Genomic DNA, 20,398 nt, shown 5'->3' with positions numbered 1-20,398 from the left:
GAGAAAGAGATTGACCTCCTCTGCTCCCATTTGGATTCCCTTTATTTCCTTGTCTTGCCTAATTGTATTGGCTAGGACTTCTAGCACTATGTTGAATAGTAAAGGTGACAGAAGACAACCTTGTCTGGTTCCAGTTCTAAGAGAAAAAGCTTTCAGTTTTACTCCATTCAGTAAAATATTAGCTGTGGATTTGTCATAGATAGCTTCAATCAGTTTTAGAAATGTGCCACCTATGCCTATACTCTTCAGTGTTCTAATTAGAAAAGGATGCTGGATTTTATCGAATGCTTTTTCTGCATCTATTGAGAGAATCATATGGTCTTTATTTTTGCCTCTGTTAATATGGTGGATAATGTTCATGGATTTGCATATGTTAAACCAGCCTTGCATCCCTGGGATAAAACCTACTTGATCATGATATATGACTTTTTTGATGATAAGCTGTAATCTATTGGCTAAGATTTTGTTGAGAATTTTTGCGTCTATATTCATGAGTGAAATTGGTCTGAAATTCTCCTTTTTATTTGGGTCTTTTCCTGGTTTTGGTATCAGGGTGATGTTTGCTTCATAGAACGTGTTGGGGAAGATTCCTTCCTCCTCAATGTTTTGGAATAATTTCTGCAGTACAGGAATAAGCTCTTCCTTGAAGGTTTGATAGAATTCTGGTGTGAAGCCATCTGGACCAGGGCATTTTTTGGTTGGAAGCTTTTTTACTGTTTCTTTAATCTCAGTGCTTGAAATTGGTCTGTTCAGGAGCCCTATTTCTTCCTGGCTAAGTCTAGGGAGAGGGTGTGATTCCAAATATTGATCCATTTCCTTCACATTATCAAATTTCTGGGCATAGAATTTCTTGTAGTATTCAGAGATGATCTCTTGTATCTCTGTGGGATCAGTTGTTATTTCCCCTTTATCATTTCTGATTGAGGTTACTAGAGATTTTACTTTTCTATTTCTAGTTAGTCTGGCCAAAGGTTTATTTACTTTATTTATTTTTTCAAAAAACCAACTCTTTGTTTCATTAATTTTCTGAATGATTCTTTTGTTTTCAATTTCATTGATCTCTGATTTGATTTTGGAGATTTCTTTTCTTCTACTGGTTTAGGCTTAGATTGTTCTTCTTTTTCCAATTCCATAAGATGGCTTGTGAGTTTGTTGATGCACTCTCTTTCTGTTTTTCAAGTGTAGGTATCTAAAGCAATAAATTTTCCTCTCAAAACTGCTTTTGCAGTATCCCACTGGTTTTGGTAGCTTGTGTCTTCATTGTTGTTGTTCTCAAGGAAGTTAATGATTTCCTCTTTTATTTCTTCCTGCACCTATCTGTCATTCAACAGAAGGTTGCTTAATTTCCATGCCTTTGTGTGGGGTCGAACATTTTTATTAGAGTTGAGTTCCACCTTTAGTGCCTTATGGTCTGAAAAGATACAAGGTAAAATTTCAATTCTTTTTATTCTGTTGATATTTGTTTTGTGTCCCAGGTTATGATAAATTTTGGAGAATGTTCCATGGGGTGATCAGAAGAATGTATATTCTTTATCTTTGGGATGAAGTGTTCTATATGCATCTATCAAGCACAGTTGTTTTAGGATCTCCTTTAAATCTCTTATATCTTTGTTTAATTTGTGTTTAGAGGATCTGTCCAGCTCTATAAGAGGAGTGTTAAAGTTCCCTGTTATTATGGTATTATCGAATATCATATTGCTCAGACTGTGTAACATCTGTTTCAAGAATCTGGGAGCATTTAAATTGGGTGCATAAATATTTAGAATTGAAAAGTCTTTTGTGGTATTTTTTCTTGACCAATACAAAGTGACCACCTTTGTCTTTTTTGACTTCAGTTGCTTTAAATCCACATGTATCTGAAAATAAGATTGCAACTTCTCTTTTCTTCTGAATTCCATTTGCCTGAAAAATTGTCTTCCAACCCTTGACTAGGAGTTTAATTTGTACTTTGAAGCCAGGTGTGTTTCCTGCAGACAGCAAATTGATGCCTTGTGTTTTTTAATCCAATCAACCAATCTATGTCTCTTCAGTGAGGAATTCAAGCCATTAATATTTATTGAGATAATTGATAAGTGTGGTAGTGTTCTATTCATCTTATTTTGTGAGAATCCATTGCTTAGTTTTACCTTTTGCATCAGTGTGGAAGTTAGGTTCTGTCCTTTAATTTCTGAGTTCTTACTTCGCTGCTGATCCATTGTGAAGGTCAGTGTGTAGAACAGGTTGAAGTATTTCCTGTAGAGCTGGTCTTGTTGTGGCAAATTTCCTCAATGTTTGTAAATCCATATGATTTGATTTCTCTGTCAATTTTAAAGCTTAGCTTAGCAGGGTATAGAATTCTGGGCTGGAATTGTTGTGTTTAAGTAGATTGAAGGTAGACAACCATTGTCTTCTTGCTTGGAAAGGTTCATTAGAGAAGTGTGCAGTCACTCTGATGGATTTTCCCCTGTAGGTCAAATGGTGCTTACTTCTGGCAGCTTGCAGAATCTTTTATTTTATCTTGACTTTGGATAGGTTCATGACAATGTGTTTTGGAGAAGCTCAGTTAAAGTTGAGGTGACCTGGAGTCCGCTATCCCTCTGAAAGGCGTGTGTCAGAATCTTTGGTGATATTTGGGAAATTTTAATTTATAACATTCTATAGTATGACTTCCATTCCTCTGGGGCATTCTTCTTCCCCTTCTGGGATTCCTATAACTTGTATGTTGGAACGCTTCATAAAGTCCCTTAATTCTGTCAGTGAACATTCTGCTTACTCTCTCTTTTTTCTGCCTCTCTAACTATCTGAGTTATCTCAAGAACTTTGTCCTCTGCCTCTGAAATTCTTTCTTCTGCATGGTCTAACCTGTTGCTGATACTTTCTATTGCATCTTTAAGTTCCCTAATTGACTGCTTCAGTTCCTTGAGCTCTGCTATATCCTTTCTATATTCTTCACATCATTCATCTCTTATTTGATTCTGTTTTTGGATTTCCTTTTGGTTATTTTCCACTTTATTAGCAGTTTCCTTCATTGTTTTTATCACGTGTATTCTAAATTCCCTTTCTGTCATTCCTAACATTTCTTTACAGGTGGAATCCTCTGCAGTAGCTACCTCATGGTCTCTTGGAGGGGTTGCTCAGGACTGGTTCTTCATGTTGCCAGGAGTTTTTTGCTGATTCTTCCTCATGAGTGATTTCTTTTATCTGTTTCCTTGCTCTAATTTTCCTTTCACTTCCTCTTGCTCTTTAAGTTGTCATGCCTGTGGACTAGGGTTTCAATGAGTCCTTTTGGTACAGGACCAGAAGGATGAGAAGGTTGAAGAGCAAGAACAGATAAAAGAAAGAGAATGAATGAAAGAAAAGAAAATAGAGAAAGGAGAGGGGGTGGGTAAAAGGGAATATTGACAAAAAGAAAAGAGACCAAGAAAGAGGGAGACAGAGCAATATAGGTGTACAGTAGGGTACTTTGACACATCCTTAAAAAAAAATCCCAACCTCTGTCGGTGCCCAGTTGGGTGGTTCCCTTGAGGTCAGCAGCTCTTTGCTAACCTGATCGGACACAGTACCCCACCTCCACCAAGTAGGGAGGAAAGACAAAAATGCTATAAATCAAACGAAAACAAGCAAACAGAAAACTTTACAGAATAAATTTGGGTGAAAAACCAAATAATAGGGGTAGAAACACTAGGAAAAATGAAGTTCTAATTATTGAAAACGGTGGCAATGGGAAATTGTATTTAAACTAGAAAAATGGAGAAAGAAAAGAAAGAAAAAAAGAAAAGAAAAAATCTGCAGGGAAAAGGTTGAAATCAAAAACAACAACAACAACAACAAAAAACAAAGAAAAGAAAAAAAACTCCAAAACAAAGCAGTTGAATATTGTCTGGGCAACAGGTGGTCTTCTGGGGTATGAGATGTTAATCACAATGCTTATATGACTGGAAGCCTCTGCTGATTTCCAAACCCCACAGGGTGGAGACCCTAAATCTCTCTTCAACCCTCTTAAAAGGCACTTTAAACTTCTAAGCTTGGCTAAGCAGAAGATTTTCCAGGAAAGTGCTTGTCACTGGGATCACTGCTAAAGTGGCTATCCACTTACCCAGTGTGCCAAAACTGGTCTCACCCTGCCCTGAGGGTTACGACTATAAGGCAGCTCAGTCCTCACTTTTAGGCTGCTCAGTCACTAGATTATTAGCTCCCACCCGATCCTTGCTCTGAGGGTGGAGCTTGCCAGGGCAGTTCTCTCACAATGCTCCCTGTGGCCCACAGCCGAACACTATTAGCTCCTCCAGCTCAGTGGCTCAGTCTGGGGCCCTAGACAATGCCCAGAGTTCTCTGCACTCCTGCCCAAGCTCTCCCCAAGGCAGTTCAACTGAGTGCCAAGTCCAAAAACACCAAAACAGTTCACAGGGAAGGCCTTTCCAGTTTGCAGTCTCATTGCTGCTGTACTTACAGCTGCCAGCGGGATTAGACCGATCTAACACAAGCAATCACTTGCCAGTTTTCCACTGTTTTTGTCCTCCTCTTGGGGTCCAGAAGTCTCTCGCTGACTCCCTGTGTCCTCAAAGGGATGGTTATAGTCAGATCCCACCAGCCAGAGATGCCTGGAGTCTTATCTCCCCAGACTCACAGTGCCCAGTTGCAGGGAAGCTGTTATTCAGCCGCCATCTTGCTCTTACTCTGAAATGAGAGCCAAGAGTTAGATAAGGAATGCCAGTGTCCACTATGACATGTGAAAAGCTTAGAAGTCATCACTCCTATCCTCACAAGAAAAAGATGATGGTTGATGAATAGCCAGAGGCTGAGTGTGGACTAGCTTGAGAGTTCAATTCCTGGGAACCTAGTCTTAGAGGGACACCCACACGTTGGGGAATTTCACCTTCAAGAGCTCCCACCTGGCTCTCACAGTGAAGATCAAAGAAAGCTGTGTGTGGGATATTTTGTCTGGGAACAGCTCCTGATTTGCACGGACCCACATCAGGAGTCCTCAGTTCAGTCCTGTGGTACCTATATACTTAATCCAAGGCAAGGGACTGCCCTGTCCTATGAAGTATGACACTGATCAGGGTTACGGTGAGTAGATGCAGACAAGTGCTGGGTAAATGTGAGAGCCACCATACACAGAATCAAGCTGTTACAGTTACTACCTTCTGTGATTGTGCTGGGACCCAGGCTGCAGTACCTACCTGCTTCTAATATTTCCTGTATGAACTTACTAATGTGCACAGTGCTCTCCTGACCACTTTATAAATACAGTAGAACCCCTGTAAGTTGAGCACCCAAGGGAATGTAGCAAACTGGTTACCGTATGGAGGTGGTCGACATGAGGAATGAGGCCTATCATACTGGTATGTACGTGTGGTGCACGTCCAGTCTATAAACATTAGATTCACTTAAGGAGGTGGTCAATGTACGGATGTGGTCAATGATAGAGGTTCTGCTGTATTTGCTCATTTATTGCTGGCAACGAACCCGTGAGGTAGGTACTGTAATTAACCCCGTGCTGCACACGAGGAAACTAAGGCCTAGAAAGATTAAGCCACTGCCCAGGTTGCACAGCTGGTAAGTACTTGAGGCAGGATTTAAACCCTGGCGTTTTGGTTGTGAAGCCTGTGCTCCTAACCACTGACCTGTGAAGACTCTTTAGAGAAAGCAGCAAACTGCCCTATGTGACAGGGGCAAGGCTGGGTGTAGGGAACAGGAAAGGAGGACAGAGGGGAACCCACAGCCCCATCAGCGGGCAGCCAGGATTGTTGACGTCACCAAGTCTGGCCACTCCCACCTTCCAGGCCTTAGCTATGCTGTGACGCCTACCTCTGAGTTGACTCCACTTGAGTTTTGAAGAAATAAGTTCCAAGGATGCAAAAAGTGATTTCCTGGACCTCCTCCTGTCTAGGACATGTTCTGGGTCCTCACAGAGACTTCTTGCTTCTTTTCCCATATCAGCATGTTTTCCAGAACATCCAGAAGAGCCCCGGAGTTCTCCTGAGCTCAGACCTGTGGAAGGCTGTAGAGAACACAGGTAGAGCAGGAGCCCTCCGCTTTGGGATCCTGGGGGTGAGGGTGGGAGGGGGCATGGCGTGGGGGGGTAAGTCAGAGGAGGGGGACGTGCAGCTCCTGTGTTCTCCCCCAGTTCACACTCACACTCCCTTCAGGGCCTCCAGAGCTCTGGCCTCGGGCATCCTTTCTTAGCCTGACTTCGCATGTGCAGTCAATTTTCCCAGCTGCCTCTTCTCCCAGCACAGCTCTGATTGTGAGAAAATAGCCCCACAGGACTGCTGCCCTTCCAGGGATCGAGCTGGCCTCAGAGACGCTCCCAGCTCCATGTCTGGGCCATTGGGGTTAAATACCCACTGGCAGGCTGCTGATCTTTCTTCTCCCTCTTCATAGAGGGTATGGGCTAAATTCAATCAAATGGCATCTGTCTGCTTCAAGTAGGCAAAAGCTTTCAGTCCAAAATATTGATAATAATACCTTAGGGGGCGTAAGTGCTTCATGGTTCACAGGTGCTTCTACTGACGTCCTTTTATTCCACCGTCTCCACCACCCTGAGAACTGGGCAGGGCAGGAATCATTATCTCCACGTGGCCAAAGGGGAGAATGGATCACAAAAGGCTATGCAAGGAGTTGACAACCGACCTTAATGAAATGTGAAACCATATTCCCCAAATTGACACTAGAAGGAAAGCCTCTGTAATTCTACCTCTGTGGCTCCTACCCCTCCTCTGCTGTAACGTAGACGTCTCCTCTTCTGTAATTCTTCATAATGTAGAGCCAGGGTTCACAGGCCTGAATGTGCACCAGAATCCCCTGGAGGGTGAAACACAGATGACTGAGCCTCACCTCAACATTTCTGATTTGAAGGTCTGGGGTGGGGCTGAAGAATTTGCATCTCTAGCAAACTCCCAGGTTCTGTGCTTGCCCTTGGTCTTTGAGAACCACTAAAAGACCTTTAAAGACTTCAAAGGAGACCTTCCTTGTGACTCCAGAATAATAAAGAGGAAAAAATAGAGAATAGTTCAAATTCAAGTCGAAAGCCTTCCAAAGGCAGGGCGGTAACTTAGAAGAGCAATGCTGTTAACTGTAGGAAAGGGGTGCGGGGTTGAAAATGTGGCAAGCTGGAGTCTGTGTGTCCCATCTAAAGGCCTTTAAATTCACGCTTTTTAACCCTGTGTGTCTCTGAGCTGGTCTATTGCCACTGGGCTCGTCTATTGAGGGATGGTTTGGCTTACAAGGTTCTGCCTGCTACCCGGGCTTTCAGGCCTGCCTATGCTGCTGGTCCGCACTTGGCCCCTGTGTGGTTGGAGCTTATGACTAGTCCTACCTCCTGCCCACTGAGTTTGTGTCTCCTCTCTGAGGAACAACCTTTTCCCTGGGTGGCTGACTTAGCTGTGCCCCTCTGCCAGGGACCACACTTAGCTGCACTGGCAGCAGCCACACATTAAGACCCATGTGGTATCATGGCTGAGGGAGGACGGTTGTTTCACCAGGTCACCAGCAAACCCCAGGTGTCCCGGCAATTCCCACACTACATGGGAATTAACAGAGGATTGTGAAGGCTGATGTGTCCCCAAGGCACACCGTGTCTCTTGAGTATGAGTTGGCCTCTGGCCAAACTCCAGAATTGTGTCACTGGGGCCCAGCAGCCAACAAAAAAGGGAAGACACTGAAGTGAGGGGCATCCACTCCACACCAGGCTGAGTAGGAGTGGGCGGAAGGCCGTGGGCCCTCTGAACGCATCTCTCAGACTTGGTGGGGCAGAGACCGGGCCCATGGCCTCCTCCCCACTCACACACACCCTGCTGCCCAGACTTTCTTGCAGGGATCTCCATCAGCACTGAGCTGCTGGACCTCGTGACCCTCCGGTACAGCAACAGCGCTGGCAGGGTCAGCTTTCCCAGCCTGGTGTGCCTCCTGATGCGGCTAGAAGCCATGGCAAGTAAGTGTTGCTGGGGAGAGCACCCGGGAGACCTTTGCAGTGGTCAGAGAGCACAGGAGAGGACCAGGAGCCCAGTCCTGCCCGAGGCCTGGCCAAGACCCCCACAGCAGGGTGGGCTGGTGTCCTACATGAGGTGCCCTTGCTCTAAGAGGACACAGCCAGCTGAGGCCACCCATAGTGTAGACAGCTCCCTCTGTGTTTCCCCCAGCACACTCCCCTGCCCAGCTCCTGTCTCAGAAACACGGGTAATCTAAATTACTCTGTCCCCTCTCCAGGTTGTGTTTATAATTTAAACCTGCTCTTTGGTCCTGCCACGGAGAACCTGGATCTCTGCTACAGGAATTCCACACACACATGAATAAGTGTGGGCAGGAGGCCCCTCCCCAGGCTGCAGAAATCCACTATGCAGTCCCGAGGTTTTCACACTTTTTAACAGCATAACCCTCTGTTTTAAATGAAACAATGTCTGAAGGCCAGGCCATAATAGAGCTCTAGAGGAGCCACATGGTTGGGGTGGAGCAGAGGGCCAGCCTCCCCCTGACCCCTACTCCCATCATCCTCACACCTGCTTTGAGGTTCCTCTACATACCCCACACAGCTCCGAGCTGGGTAAGAGCTGAGAAGACTAGAGCCCTGTGAGGGTAAAAGAAAATCTGAGGCACAACCCTTGCCCTCCCCCCCGCCCCCCAAAAGAGTCCTCAGGCCTCCAAATTGTGTCTGTGAAAAAAGACAAGCCCACACGTCCCCAGGGCTGAGTGTGGGGGGCGGGTACAAAGTACTAGGAGCTAGATGGGGTGGGTGTGTGGCAGAGGGTCCCAGGGAACTGTTCTCAGAATGCACCTGAGCGGCCTGGGGAGAGTGTGGCTGCAGAGAGAGGAGGCAGCTGGGGCCCTCTCCTGGCAGAATCACCACATCTGCTTTCACCTCCTGGTGGGCCCAGATCTGCCTCCCCTGACCTGCCCCGATTCCCTCCCCCTCACTCAGTCAAAATTTTCCTTCTTGACCCTAGAGACTTTCCATAACCTCTCTAAGGATGGAAAAGGACTCTACCTGACAGAGATGGAGGTAGGCCCCATCCCGTCCCAGGAATAGGCACAGTCCCAGGTCGCCTCTCCTGAACTGATTCCAAGGGGCATTTTTCTCCCTGAGGGCATTGAACAATCCATCAGAGGCCAGCCAAGCTGCTGCCCCCCCACCCTGGACTCCAATTACTGCCTTATATATCGCTGCTGCCAGGATGCTTTAGGATCTTGGCAGACAGATTTTATTTTTTTCCAATAGCTTAATAAAGCAGAGGATTATGTGGGAGTCATAAATCCAAGAGGGAACTGAAGAACAGCCTCTGAGCTCACTGTGCATTAAACTGACTCCCATTGGGTTTTAGAGCCTCCCAACCAGCTGGTCGACCTCAGCTACCCCCCCCTCACTGTGGCTATTCAGGGAGCAGCAGATGTGTTGTGGCAGGGGCTAAGACCTCATGCTTGGGTTGGGATTAGCTGGAAAAGGGTGATGGGACTGCACTGAGGTCTAAGGGAGAAGGGTGGCATTTTCCCGGCTCTGTATTGAGCTAATGAACTTAAAGAATTGGTTGTAATGATGATGGTTGTATTTCAGTGGATGACCCTGGTCATGTACAACTGAGGCAAGACGTAGAGCTGACCCCACAGTTCAGGTGAGGCATGTGGCATTGGAGTCATCTCCTCTCAGGAGCACGATTCCCCTTCTCCAGGAAGCAGACACAAGACTCTTTCCCTGGGAGCAGCCTCCCCAGGGATTACAGAGCCCTTATCCGTGTGGACCAAGGGTCAGCTGCTGAGGGCCCTTGAGTTTCAAGGCCAATGCTGCAGACATCATCCAGGCTGTATAAACCAGTTGATATTTGGGGAAGGGTGTGGCCTCAAAGTCATGAATGGGGGATTTAGAATTCTTAAATGATATTCCAAAGAAACACAGGAAAGGCAATAGAAGTGGTGGGAACAGAATGGTATGGAGCAACAGAAACAGTCAGATCTTGGAGAGAGAAGAGTCGGTTCCAGCACTACCATTGCCTGGCCAGACAGCTCTGCTAGATCACAGTCTCTGTGGGTGTTGGTGTTCACACGTCTAGAGTGTATGCCAAAGGATTAACACCCATATCATTGCCTCCACATTTATTTTCAAAGAACAGACCCTAGTGTTACATAGTCCCCAACCCTGCTGTAGCAGATCTCCCAATAGAATCTTTTAGAACCCCTCAGGCCTGAGGAGCTCAATATTTGCTCCCCCTTGTTGGACATCTCTAGGTGTTAGCTCTTCCTTATTTAGAGGCAACAGTCCACCTTCCCAGAACATTCTTCCAGCTCTACTTTATGGACTACTCTAAAAAAAAAAAAAGACCAGATATAGCAGGCCTTTGAATGCTTGAGGTCATCTGTACTGCCATGTCCAATGCCTCTTTGCTTTTGCTATTTCTATTGATTTTCATCCAAGACCTCCTGGTGACCATTCTCTAAAGGTCAATGCCCCTTTGAAGTACGTAGTTCTCCATGAAGCAGACCTGGGATCAATGTCCTCTTAAACTTTATTATTTTTGAAAACAGTATTAATCTCCCAATCATGTACTTTGAAATCAAGAAACAGACACCATCCCCATAAAGACATAATATTTTGACATAAATATTTCCTGATGAACACTGGTGCTTCCTAATTACAAACTAACAAACATTTCAGAGATCAATGTTAATGGCAATCAACTATATTTTCTTGAATTCTTCTTTTGCTGTTCTTTAAAAATAGAACATTTGATCATTTCCAATTTTATTATGCTTATTCCAGTCTCTATGATTTCTACTATCTAAAACGAGTCTTCAGTTGTATCTTGAAGTTAATTCAACACACAGGGTTGAAAGGCTTGAACTTATGAATTGACTGGATCCTCTCCACTGTCTTGTCTCCATTCAAGGTTCCAATTCTCTCTTCATTCATTTTTCCACTTTTCCTAGTGGGAAGGATATATAAGAAGGAAGTGTAATCCTGGGTGTGTGGTTACGGGTGTGTGGTTATGCGTGTTTTGGTCTCTTTGATTAATGCCTATCATCACCCCTCAGAGGGCTTCCTTGTTAATCACCACCCCTGACAGCACACTATTTTTTTTTTTTTGCAGCTTTTGGCCAGGGCTGGGTTTGAACCCGCCACCTCCGGCATATGGGGCCGGCGCCCTACTCCTTTGAGCCACAGGTGCCGCCCCTGACAGCACACTATTAAAGCTGATCCACTCACTCTTGGTCCACAGGTTGCTTTGCAAAATTGGAGAAAGGAAGATGAGGATGAACCCAGCTTCATCCATAGCCATATCCTCCCTTCCCCTGTTAACATCAGAGGGCCGATCCCTCTGAGAGTGTTCTGTATCTCATTACTTTCCACCTTCGTCTGACTAAATGAATTCTCTCTTCTGTCTTCTGAATACTAAACCTGCCTTTCTCTTCTGGAGTCTTCCAATTTCCATTTAAACATGTGTATCTTTTAAATTTCTTCCATCTCATATCCCTTCCAGCTACAACTCCCTCTCTTTCCTCTCATTACAGCCGAACTTCTTAGAAGAGCTAATTGTCTGCACGTCCTCACCTCCCACTCTCCCCTCATACTACTTTGGTTTAGATTTCTTAGAGATCACCTCTCTCATTGGTTTCCTGTCTGATTGTCCTATAGCCATTCCTCCCCTCAAATCAATTTCCTACAGCCAGAGCACACCTTTAAAAACTCAACTCCAGTCATTCCACTCTCCAGGGTAGAACCTTTCAATGTCTCCCTATCAATTTAAAGGGAAAATCTAGAGTCATTATTATGGACCACAAGGGCCTGCATCTTGCCAAGCCATCTAACCACACCTTGACCCTCTCCTTCCTGCTCGCTCTCAGCCCACTAGCATACCTTATTTCCTTTTGTTTTCCATGCTTTTCCCAGCCTCAGGTCTTTGACCTTACCATGTTCTCTGCCCTGGGAGTCATCAATCACCAAACTCATGCTCCTTCGTGTCTTAGCCCAGTTGGGTTCGCATGTTATTTACTCACATGTCACCCTTTCCCAATCATAACATTTGGCACACTCTTTAGTTGTTGCCCACTCCTTCCTTTTTTAGAAAGAGAGATTTATTGAGATATAATTCACATACCATACAGTTCACCCATTTCAAGTATAGAGTTTATTGGTTTTTAGTGTGGCAATGGAGTTGTGCAACCATAACCACAGTATAATTTTAGAACTTTTTTTGTCACCACAAAAAGAAACCCCATGCCCATCTAAGCAGGCCCATTGCAGTCACTCCCCATGGCATCACACCCTCTAGTCCTAAGCAACCACTAATCCACCTTCCAAGTCTACAGAGGTGTCTATTGCAGTTATTTCAGACAAATGGAATAATGCAAATGTGGCCTTTTGTGACTGGCTTCTTTCACTTAGCATAATGTTTTCAGGGTTCATTCATGTTGTTGATTAATACTTCATTCCTTTTTATTGCCAAATAATATTTCCTTGTGGCTCTATCATATTTCATTTATCTATTTGTCAGTTGGTAGACATTTAGGTTGTTTATACTTTTTTTGAGTAGTGTTAATAATCCTGCTATGAATTTTTGCATACAAGTTCATATGAGGGGGCCTGTGTTTCCTTTTTGCTTGGGTATATACTTAGGAGTAGAATTGTTGGATCTTGGGATAACTCTATGTGTAACATTTTGAGGAACAGCCGAACTGTTTTCCAAAGTAGCTGCACCACTCCACATGTTCACGTCATTGTGGTTTGCCTGGCATCTCCATGAGGACCGATAAAGTTAAGCATCTTTTCAGTGCTTGCTGGTTACGTGTATGTCTTCTTTGGAGAAATGTTTATTCAATCTTTTGTCCATTTTTAAATTGGGTTATTTACCTTTTCACTACTGAACTGTAAAAGTTCTTAATATATTCCAGGTGCTAGTCCCTTATCACTATGTGATTTGCTAAATTTTTCACCCATTCCATAGGTTATCTTTTCAATTTATATCTATTTTTACTTTTGTTGTTTGTGCTTTTGGTGGCATAGCTAAGAAACCATTACTTAGCCCAAGGTCTGAATATTTACTTCTGTTTTATAGTTCAGTTCTTACATTTAGGTTTGATTCTTCTTTTTTCTTTTTTTCAGTTTTTTTCCGGGGCTGGGTTTGAACCTGCCACCTCCAGCATATGGGGCCAGCACCCTACTCCTTTGAGCCACAGGCGCTGCCCTAGGTTTGATTCTTTTTGAGGTAATTTTTGTTTGTGGTATGAGGTAGGGGTTGAACTTGATTCTTTTGCATGTAAATATCCAGATATCCTACCACCACTTGAAGAAAACATTTTTTTCTCCTATTTTGTTGTCTTAGCATTCTTTTCAAACATCAATTTATCATAATGTAAGACTCTCATTTCTATTCCATCAATATATATGTCTATTCTATGCCAGTACCACACCATGTTGATTATTGTAGTTTTGTAGTAAGTTTTCAAATCAGGAAATGTTGAGTTCTCTAACATTCTTGGTTCCTTACATTTACGTATGAATTTTAGAATTAGCTTATCAATTTCTGCAAAAAGGTGGATGGGTGGGCTGCTGGTGCTTTGATGGAAAACACATTAAAATCTGTAGATAAATGTGGGGAATATTGCCATATTCACTACCCTGTCTCCCCAAAAATAAGACAGTGTCTTATTTTAAGGTGTGCCCCAAAGATGCGCTAGGTCTTATTTTCAGGGGACGTCTTATCTTTCCTGTAAGTAGGTCTTATTTTCGGAGGATGTCTTATTTTCAGGGAAACAGGGCACATACAATCCTTCAAGCCATGCATCTCTCTGGTTTTTTTTCTTAATATCTTGGTTAATGTTTTTGAACAATGTTTTACTATTTTCAGTGTAGAAGTCGTGAACTTTATTAAATTTATTCTTACGTGCTATATTCTTTTTGATGCTATTATAAATTGAATTGTTTTCTTAATTTCATTTTCAGATTGCTCTTTACTGCTGTATAGAAATAGAAATGATTTTTTTATATTGATCTTATGGCCTGCAACCTTGCTGAACCTAGCTCTAATAGTGTTTTAAGGGATTCCTTAGAATTTTATATATACAAAATCATGTCATCCACAAATGATGATAGTTTAATTATTTTCCTTCTAATCTGGATGCCTTTGCTTTCTTTCTCTTGCATAATTGTCCTGGCTAGAACTTCTAATACAATGGCTAGTGTAAGTGAAGAAAGCAACCATGCGTTCCTGATCTTGGAAGAAAAGACACAGTTTTTTGCCATTAAATGTGATGCTCATTGTCAGTTTTTCATACATGCTATTTCTTTGGCTGAGGAAGCTATTTGTGTATGTGCAGTTGTCTGAGTTAACACACTTGTAATTACCTGCTCTATGTCTCTATTCTCTGTTAGACTGTAAGCCTCAGTGTGCCTTGTTTATTGCTATTCCCTAGCACGAAGCAAGGTGCCCAGCTTAGAGAAGCCACTCAGTAACCACTTGCAAATAACTAAAACCACATCCTTTCAGGTTTGTGTCTTCCAGTTTTGTTCTCATTCCAATCTTTGCAAGTCTTCCTGCTACTTTAGTTATTTCTCTGTTTTCTTCCTTTTTGGTATATTGGGAAGCACACAGTTAACATTATCTTGTTATTATACCCAATATATCATAATCTACAGTCTCTTAAGATGAATTCCCTTCATTTGGTCCTTGGTACAACAAAGTGTCCATGGAACAAACAAAGGCTTTGCCATGTGAGCTAAGTGAGCTTCTCCCCAGAGCCCAAGGTTATTGGAACCCATCTGTAGTCTGCTTTGCTTCTGGATCATTCCCTACAAACTGTGTGCAAGAGTCCCTTCATTTGCCCTTGGACTCACTGGGCAAGTTGGGGTACACTTCCTCTCTCTGTCTCATCTCCAACCCATCTGCCCTCTTCTGACTTTGCAGATTAGGATACTGGTGTGTACAAACAGGCTGAACTCTTCCTCCTCTCCCATGTTTGAACAAAACAAATGTGCCTCATTTCTGCATCACAGGCAATACTTACATTAAAATATGTTAAAATATCAAGTTCAGACTTGAAAAAATGCAAATACTCAGTACATTGGTCTATGCTCCTTTGGACATTTGAGGCCATATTGACCTTAATACACAGGGTTAATACACAGCCAACCACACTCTGCTGAGAGTTTGTCTAGCTAACGCCATCCACATTGATGTTGATGTACTGTCAATATGGCAGTATTCTGACCAAATGAGCATTTATAACGATTTCCCACCATACAAAAATACAGTGTCTTGAGAAAAGGGCCATCTTCTCCTCATCTTCGGGAAGGTGAAATACATGTATGGCGTCAGGGGCTCAGTTTTCACTAGGGTGGGTCAGCTTCTAGCCCAATAAATTCATTCCTCCCATTCAATTCTTTCCATACAGAGAAATTTTTTTGGAGATTCCTGGCTAGACTTTGGATTCAACACTGATATCACGGGGCAGATGAGACTGTCAGAAGTTTGAACCAGACTCTCCTGTGCAGGTTGAGCTGAGAGGTGGGAGTCTGGATGTGCCTCTGGAGATGCCCATACTCCCAGCACCCCTGCCAAACATGTCCCTGGCGGTTACCAGGTGCCTTAACTTGCCAGGGTGTCCAGGCTTCTGGAGCTGGCTCTGGAAGAGAAATGGTTCCAGCTAGGGAATTGACATGGAAACTCCAACAGCACAAATGAAGGAGGAGGAAGAGTAGGAATCCAGGGAAGAGAAGACCCAACACTCTATAAGCAAAAAAGTCCGAGAACCAGAGCTGCAGCGAAAGAAGAGAGTGAGCAACTCCAAGGGGAGCAGGAGGAGTGACCTTTAGGAAAAACGGAACCCGTAGTTTATCAGATTGCTTAATTATAGGAAAAGGAGTGTTTATAGAGGTTTGGAAATTCTACTGGGGAGACTTAGAAGAGTTATTAGGATAATCACTGAGACTAAGCAGACAAAAAAAAAATGAGGTAATTATTAACTTCTAGGAGAATAGAGAGTTATAGAAGAAAGGAAATGTGATCCTAGAGTATTTCTCCATTCAGCAGGGAACAGCACACATGTAAGTGTAATAAAATAAAAACTGAATATCGATTTAACAAAAAAATGATATACTACATTAGAAGAATGAAGAGAAAGAAGATAGAGGCATGCAAGCAGGTTTAGAGCACCCAGCCCCGTGCTCCGTTATAAGAAGCCAATAAGCATTTAAAATGGACAAGTCAAGGAATGACTGCCTAAGCATATTGTTTAGAAATATGGCAAGGAGGGCGGCGCCTGTGGCTCAGTCGGTAAGGCGCTGGCCCAATATACCGAGGGTGGCGGGTTCACACCCGGCCCCAGCTGAACTGCAACCAAAAAATAGCCAGGCGTTGTGGCGGGCACCTGTAGTCCCAGCTACTCGGGAGGCTGAGGCAAGAGAATCGCTTAAGCCCAGGAGTTGGAGGTTGCTGTGAGCTGTGTGAGGTCACGGCACTCTACCGAGGGCCATAAAGTAAGACTCTGTCTCTACAAAAAAAAAAAAAAAAAAAGAAATATGGAAAGGAACATCAGAATAAAAAGTTTGGGGGGAGGAATTTAGAGGAGAAAAGGGACAGAGGACTGCCATTTTTCCTTCAGACCTTGTGCTGTTTGAATTTTTTAGTTATGTACATTGGACTAAAACTTTTGAAAAAATAAATAAGCAAATTAGCAAATAGCCTGAAAGACAGGAATTTGGGACTCGAGAAGAGGGGGCCAGGGAAGAAGAATCAGGCTTCTTTGCAGAGCAGTTAGTTGATTATGGCTGCAGAAAAAAATGTCTATGCAAGAGTGTCCATTTAACCCCCAGCCACACTGGGGGGGAAACCACTCCTCTGCAGAAGTCCACAGCTGGCAATCCAGAGCTGAGCTGGAAAAAAGAACAGAGCTGCTGTTGCTGTAGCTGCCTCCAGCCTCCGTCCTAACAACCTGCCCAGTGGGTGGGAGGAACATCTGCTCCCTCAGTTTCCCTCCACACTGCTGCTGGCAATTGAGGTGCTAAAAAGGTCTGAGGTTTGGACTCAAGGGGCAGGTAGGACAAAGTGGGTGGTGAGGGTGCCCTTTGAAGGATTTTAAAGAATGGATGAGGGACATTCCCATCCACTAGGGGGCCATGGGCATGTTGGGGGCTGGTGGCCTTGGCATCAGGAGACATCTGTGCTCCTTTGCTGGGGGCTGGTCCAGAACAACATCTATCAGGATGATCATGATCTCGGCAGTCACTCAGGGAAGGACAAGTTTCTTTACTCTCCCTTGGCGTTCTGCATTTGAGCATCCTCGTCCTCTAGAACAAGCTCCCAGGGATTACTCAAGAATCTGGCTCTTGTTCTGAGGGCCTGTGCTATCTCCGTGGCTTTGATATGTCTAAACCCACTCTGCATGAAACACAGCCCATGCTGCCTTCCAGCTTTAGGCTGGCTCAGGGCCTGGTAGGCTCAGGCCTACCTAGCAGGTCATCTGAGAACTTCAGGACACCAGCTTGGACTTCTCTAGAAAATTAAGCAGGAGATATCCCCCGATGGGAAAGGAGGGAGAAGTCTCCTCACAGCACCCTTCCACCAGTTGGATCCATTTCTAGGAAGAGCCAGAATGAACCGGCTGGCCCACAATCAGGATACTGCGAGGGACACAGGAGCCGTCTGCTGGGCAGAATGATCACACTCTCCAGTGTCTGAGTCCTAATCATTTCAGAGACAAATAGCAAAATAAAACATGTATTCCAGAAAGGTTTCTTGCTCAGTGACAAGAAAGATCTTGGGGAAGGGGAAACACAGCCAGCAAGCCAGGCTCCCTCCTCATCTGTAAAGTGGTGGTCAAGGAGCTCAAAAAGATCACCACGGCCCACTGGGGCATGGAAGAGATCCCAGAAAATGACAGGTCAGAGCCCACTTTGAAGACTTGGCAGTTTGAGAACTCATTTCTGGGGCACATCCCCACTGGGAGAATCCTTGCGAATCTGTGTGTTAAAAGGACCAGATGGTGGGAAGGGTCCGGAGTATGACTTTCTGAGCAGACACCATCAGAGGGTGAGATGATGCCGCCAGGGGTGCGCCATGTCATATCATGTGTTCACACTCATGCCAGGAATAGGGTCAGTGCTGGGAAGTGAATACGTCCTGCCTACAAGTAGCAAACACGGCCTACTAACTACTCCACAGGGGCTGCTGTGAAGGGCCCCCACCATGTCTGGTAGGAGAGCTTCATGCTTGGGGTCCTGAGTCCCTCCTGCTTAGGCTTTCAAATAGCTGGGAGGAGGGGGAGAAACAGCAAAATTTGGATCAGGTAATTTTGCCTCCAGGTCTCCTGTTTGGTTAGCCTGGATAGGTGGCTGTGGTTAAGAGCACAGGGGTTTGAAGTTAGAGCTAATTTCTGAAGATCCTGAACACTGGCTGTCAGACTGCCCTGTTACAATAGCATTTTCTGCATGCAAAATGTCTGGGACCAGCAGGTCAACAGAGGCTCCGCTGAAAGGGAAAATCCAGAGAAATGAGCTGTTTTCTGCAGGGTTCCAAGCTGACCTTCACCAGGTAGAAAGATAGCACACCTGTACACTTAGCTGCCCCAACCACGTGTCACCACAAGTGCCTTCTGGTCTGCTCAGGTCCTGGGAGACAGGCAGGGACTAATGATTTTGCAGGCCTAGAGTCAGTAGGAAGCAGCCCAGGGGTCAATCCAGAGGAGGTGGGGCCTTCTCTGGATTGGTGTCCACAGTATGCAGGGCAGTTTCCAGTCGTTAATTTTCTGTTTAAACTAGCAGGATACAAAGGGACAGGTTCCTGAGTCAATTGGTTGAAAAACCGACTCTTAGAGCTGCACATAGACTCCAGAGGCTGAGGGTGGCTCTGGGTGGCCATGGAAGAGGGTCCCTGGCTTCCCTGCTTGGAGCTGAGGGAGACTTTATTCCAGTCCTCCCAGGGGAAGGAACAGCGTTGACCTTTAGCCCCAGCACAGGGCAGACCAGCTAGCTTATCTCCTGGCTGCACCTTTCAGGAATCTCTAGGTTTCAGCCAAGGTCAAGGAAGGTCTCAAAACAGGGCAGGCTTGACTGGCTGAAGACCTCAGACATACCCTGGCCCTGCCGGCCTCTCACCTTGGGTTCTAGAGCGAGTTGCTTGTCTCTGTAAGGTAAGGAGGTGGCAAGGAACAAGGCTGGAGCTCAGACAGAGGGAGAAGGGTGGGAGCCCTCAAGGAGCAAATGACAACATCTCAGCTGTCCCTCAGGCTGCCTGGAGCTTCTGCAGTGGCAGTAACTCTATGAAGGAAGCAGGGTACCCAGGCTGTCCTTGCCTGCCTTACATGTGAGATCCCTGGGGCCCTGAGAAGAGATGGCCCTGGCGTTAGAGGTGGCAGATACAAGACTAAAGCACAGGCCCCTGACTCAATGGGCCTTCGGCTGGCCCTGAGCAGAGAGAAAAGGACAGACCGGTCTTCCTGGAGCTAGAGGTTGCCTGTGACAGTAGCCACCTGGAAGCGCACGTGTGCACCCCAGGAGAGCTGAGTCCCAGAAAGCAGCTAATGTGCATATCCAGTGGTTTGCAGGTCCCAAAGAAATAGGTCCCTGTGCACCTCCAGGCCCAAAAGAAATAGAGGCAGAATTCATGGTAGGAAATTGTAGGTGGCTTGTCACGCCTATGTTCTCCCTCTCCTTCCTCTTCCCGCACCCCTTTGTTCATCAAGGTCTTGATACCCCAGGATAGAATCCACAGAGGGCCTCAAGTAAAAGCACCAAAATATAGTGGAGGATTTTTCAACAGAAAAAAAGTGTTCAACTCACCCAGGTTTTCTAAGGAGTAAGACAGTATAACTTACCCAAAATTAAACCAAAGCCTACCTGTCTGCTTTCCTAATGTCGCTCAAGTACATTCTCCTGGCAAGGGTAGTTCTCAGGATCTCAGCCCCTGCCAAAGACTACAGAAAGGGGCCTAAAGGACGTCGGATTCCAAGAGACAGGAGATATGGAGAAAAGGGAAAAATGGAGGGAGAGAAGGAAAGGAGACTCAGAGCTGGGAATCCAGACAGTTGACGGGAGACAAATGAGGCACGGCTGAGAGCAGAACAGGCAAGGACGGTGGGAGAGACAGAGGACAGGACAGAACGAGAAGACTGAAACAGGAAGAAGCAGCCTGGGGTCCCTGGGGGCTGCTGGGAGTACTGGAGATAGAGCCCCATCATGCAAAATCCTTCTCAGAGGAAATGACTTGCCCAGTGCCGGTTGAGTTGTTCAACTCTTCTAATCTTAAACCTCTGAGCTTACAACTCCCAAACTTTATTGTGTATAAGAATCACCTTTTGGTGATGTGTTTTCGGAGATTTTGATCCAGAAAGTCTGGGAGTGGACCTGGAATCTGCATTTGAAAGCTCCCCAGGTGACGTATGTAGTCCTTGGGTGACACTCGAGGAATCACTACTTTTGCAACTGCCCTGAAAGGTG

General features: G+C 45.0%; 1 protein-coding gene across 1 annotated transcript in view; it reads left to right on the top strand.

Annotated features, from left to right (window-relative positions):
- Window positions 1-16,204, top strand: part of CAPN13 (calpain 13) — an 80,156-nt gene extending 63,952 nt beyond the window's left edge. Inside the window, exons 19-23 of the mRNA XM_053589873.1 lie at window positions 5,923-5,998; window positions 7,787-7,915; window positions 8,925-8,980; window positions 9,530-9,587; window positions 15,358-16,204. Coding sequence (XP_053445848.1) covers window positions 5,923-5,998; window positions 7,787-7,915; window positions 8,925-8,980; window positions 9,530-9,556 — 288 coding nt within the window. The 3' untranslated portion in view covers window positions 9,557-9,587; window positions 15,358-16,204. The remainder of the gene's footprint in view (window positions 1-5,922; window positions 5,999-7,786; window positions 7,916-8,924; window positions 8,981-9,529; window positions 9,588-15,357) is intronic.
- Window positions 16,205-20,398: the final 4,194 nt, after the last annotated feature.

Source organism: Nycticebus coucang, chromosome 4 (assembly GCF_027406575.1).
Source record: "Nycticebus coucang isolate mNycCou1 chromosome 4, mNycCou1.pri, whole genome shotgun sequence".
Taxonomy (NCBI): Eukaryota; Metazoa; Chordata; class Mammalia; order Primates; family Lorisidae; genus Nycticebus; species Nycticebus coucang.
This window is presented reverse-complemented; position numbering and strand designations above follow the sequence as displayed.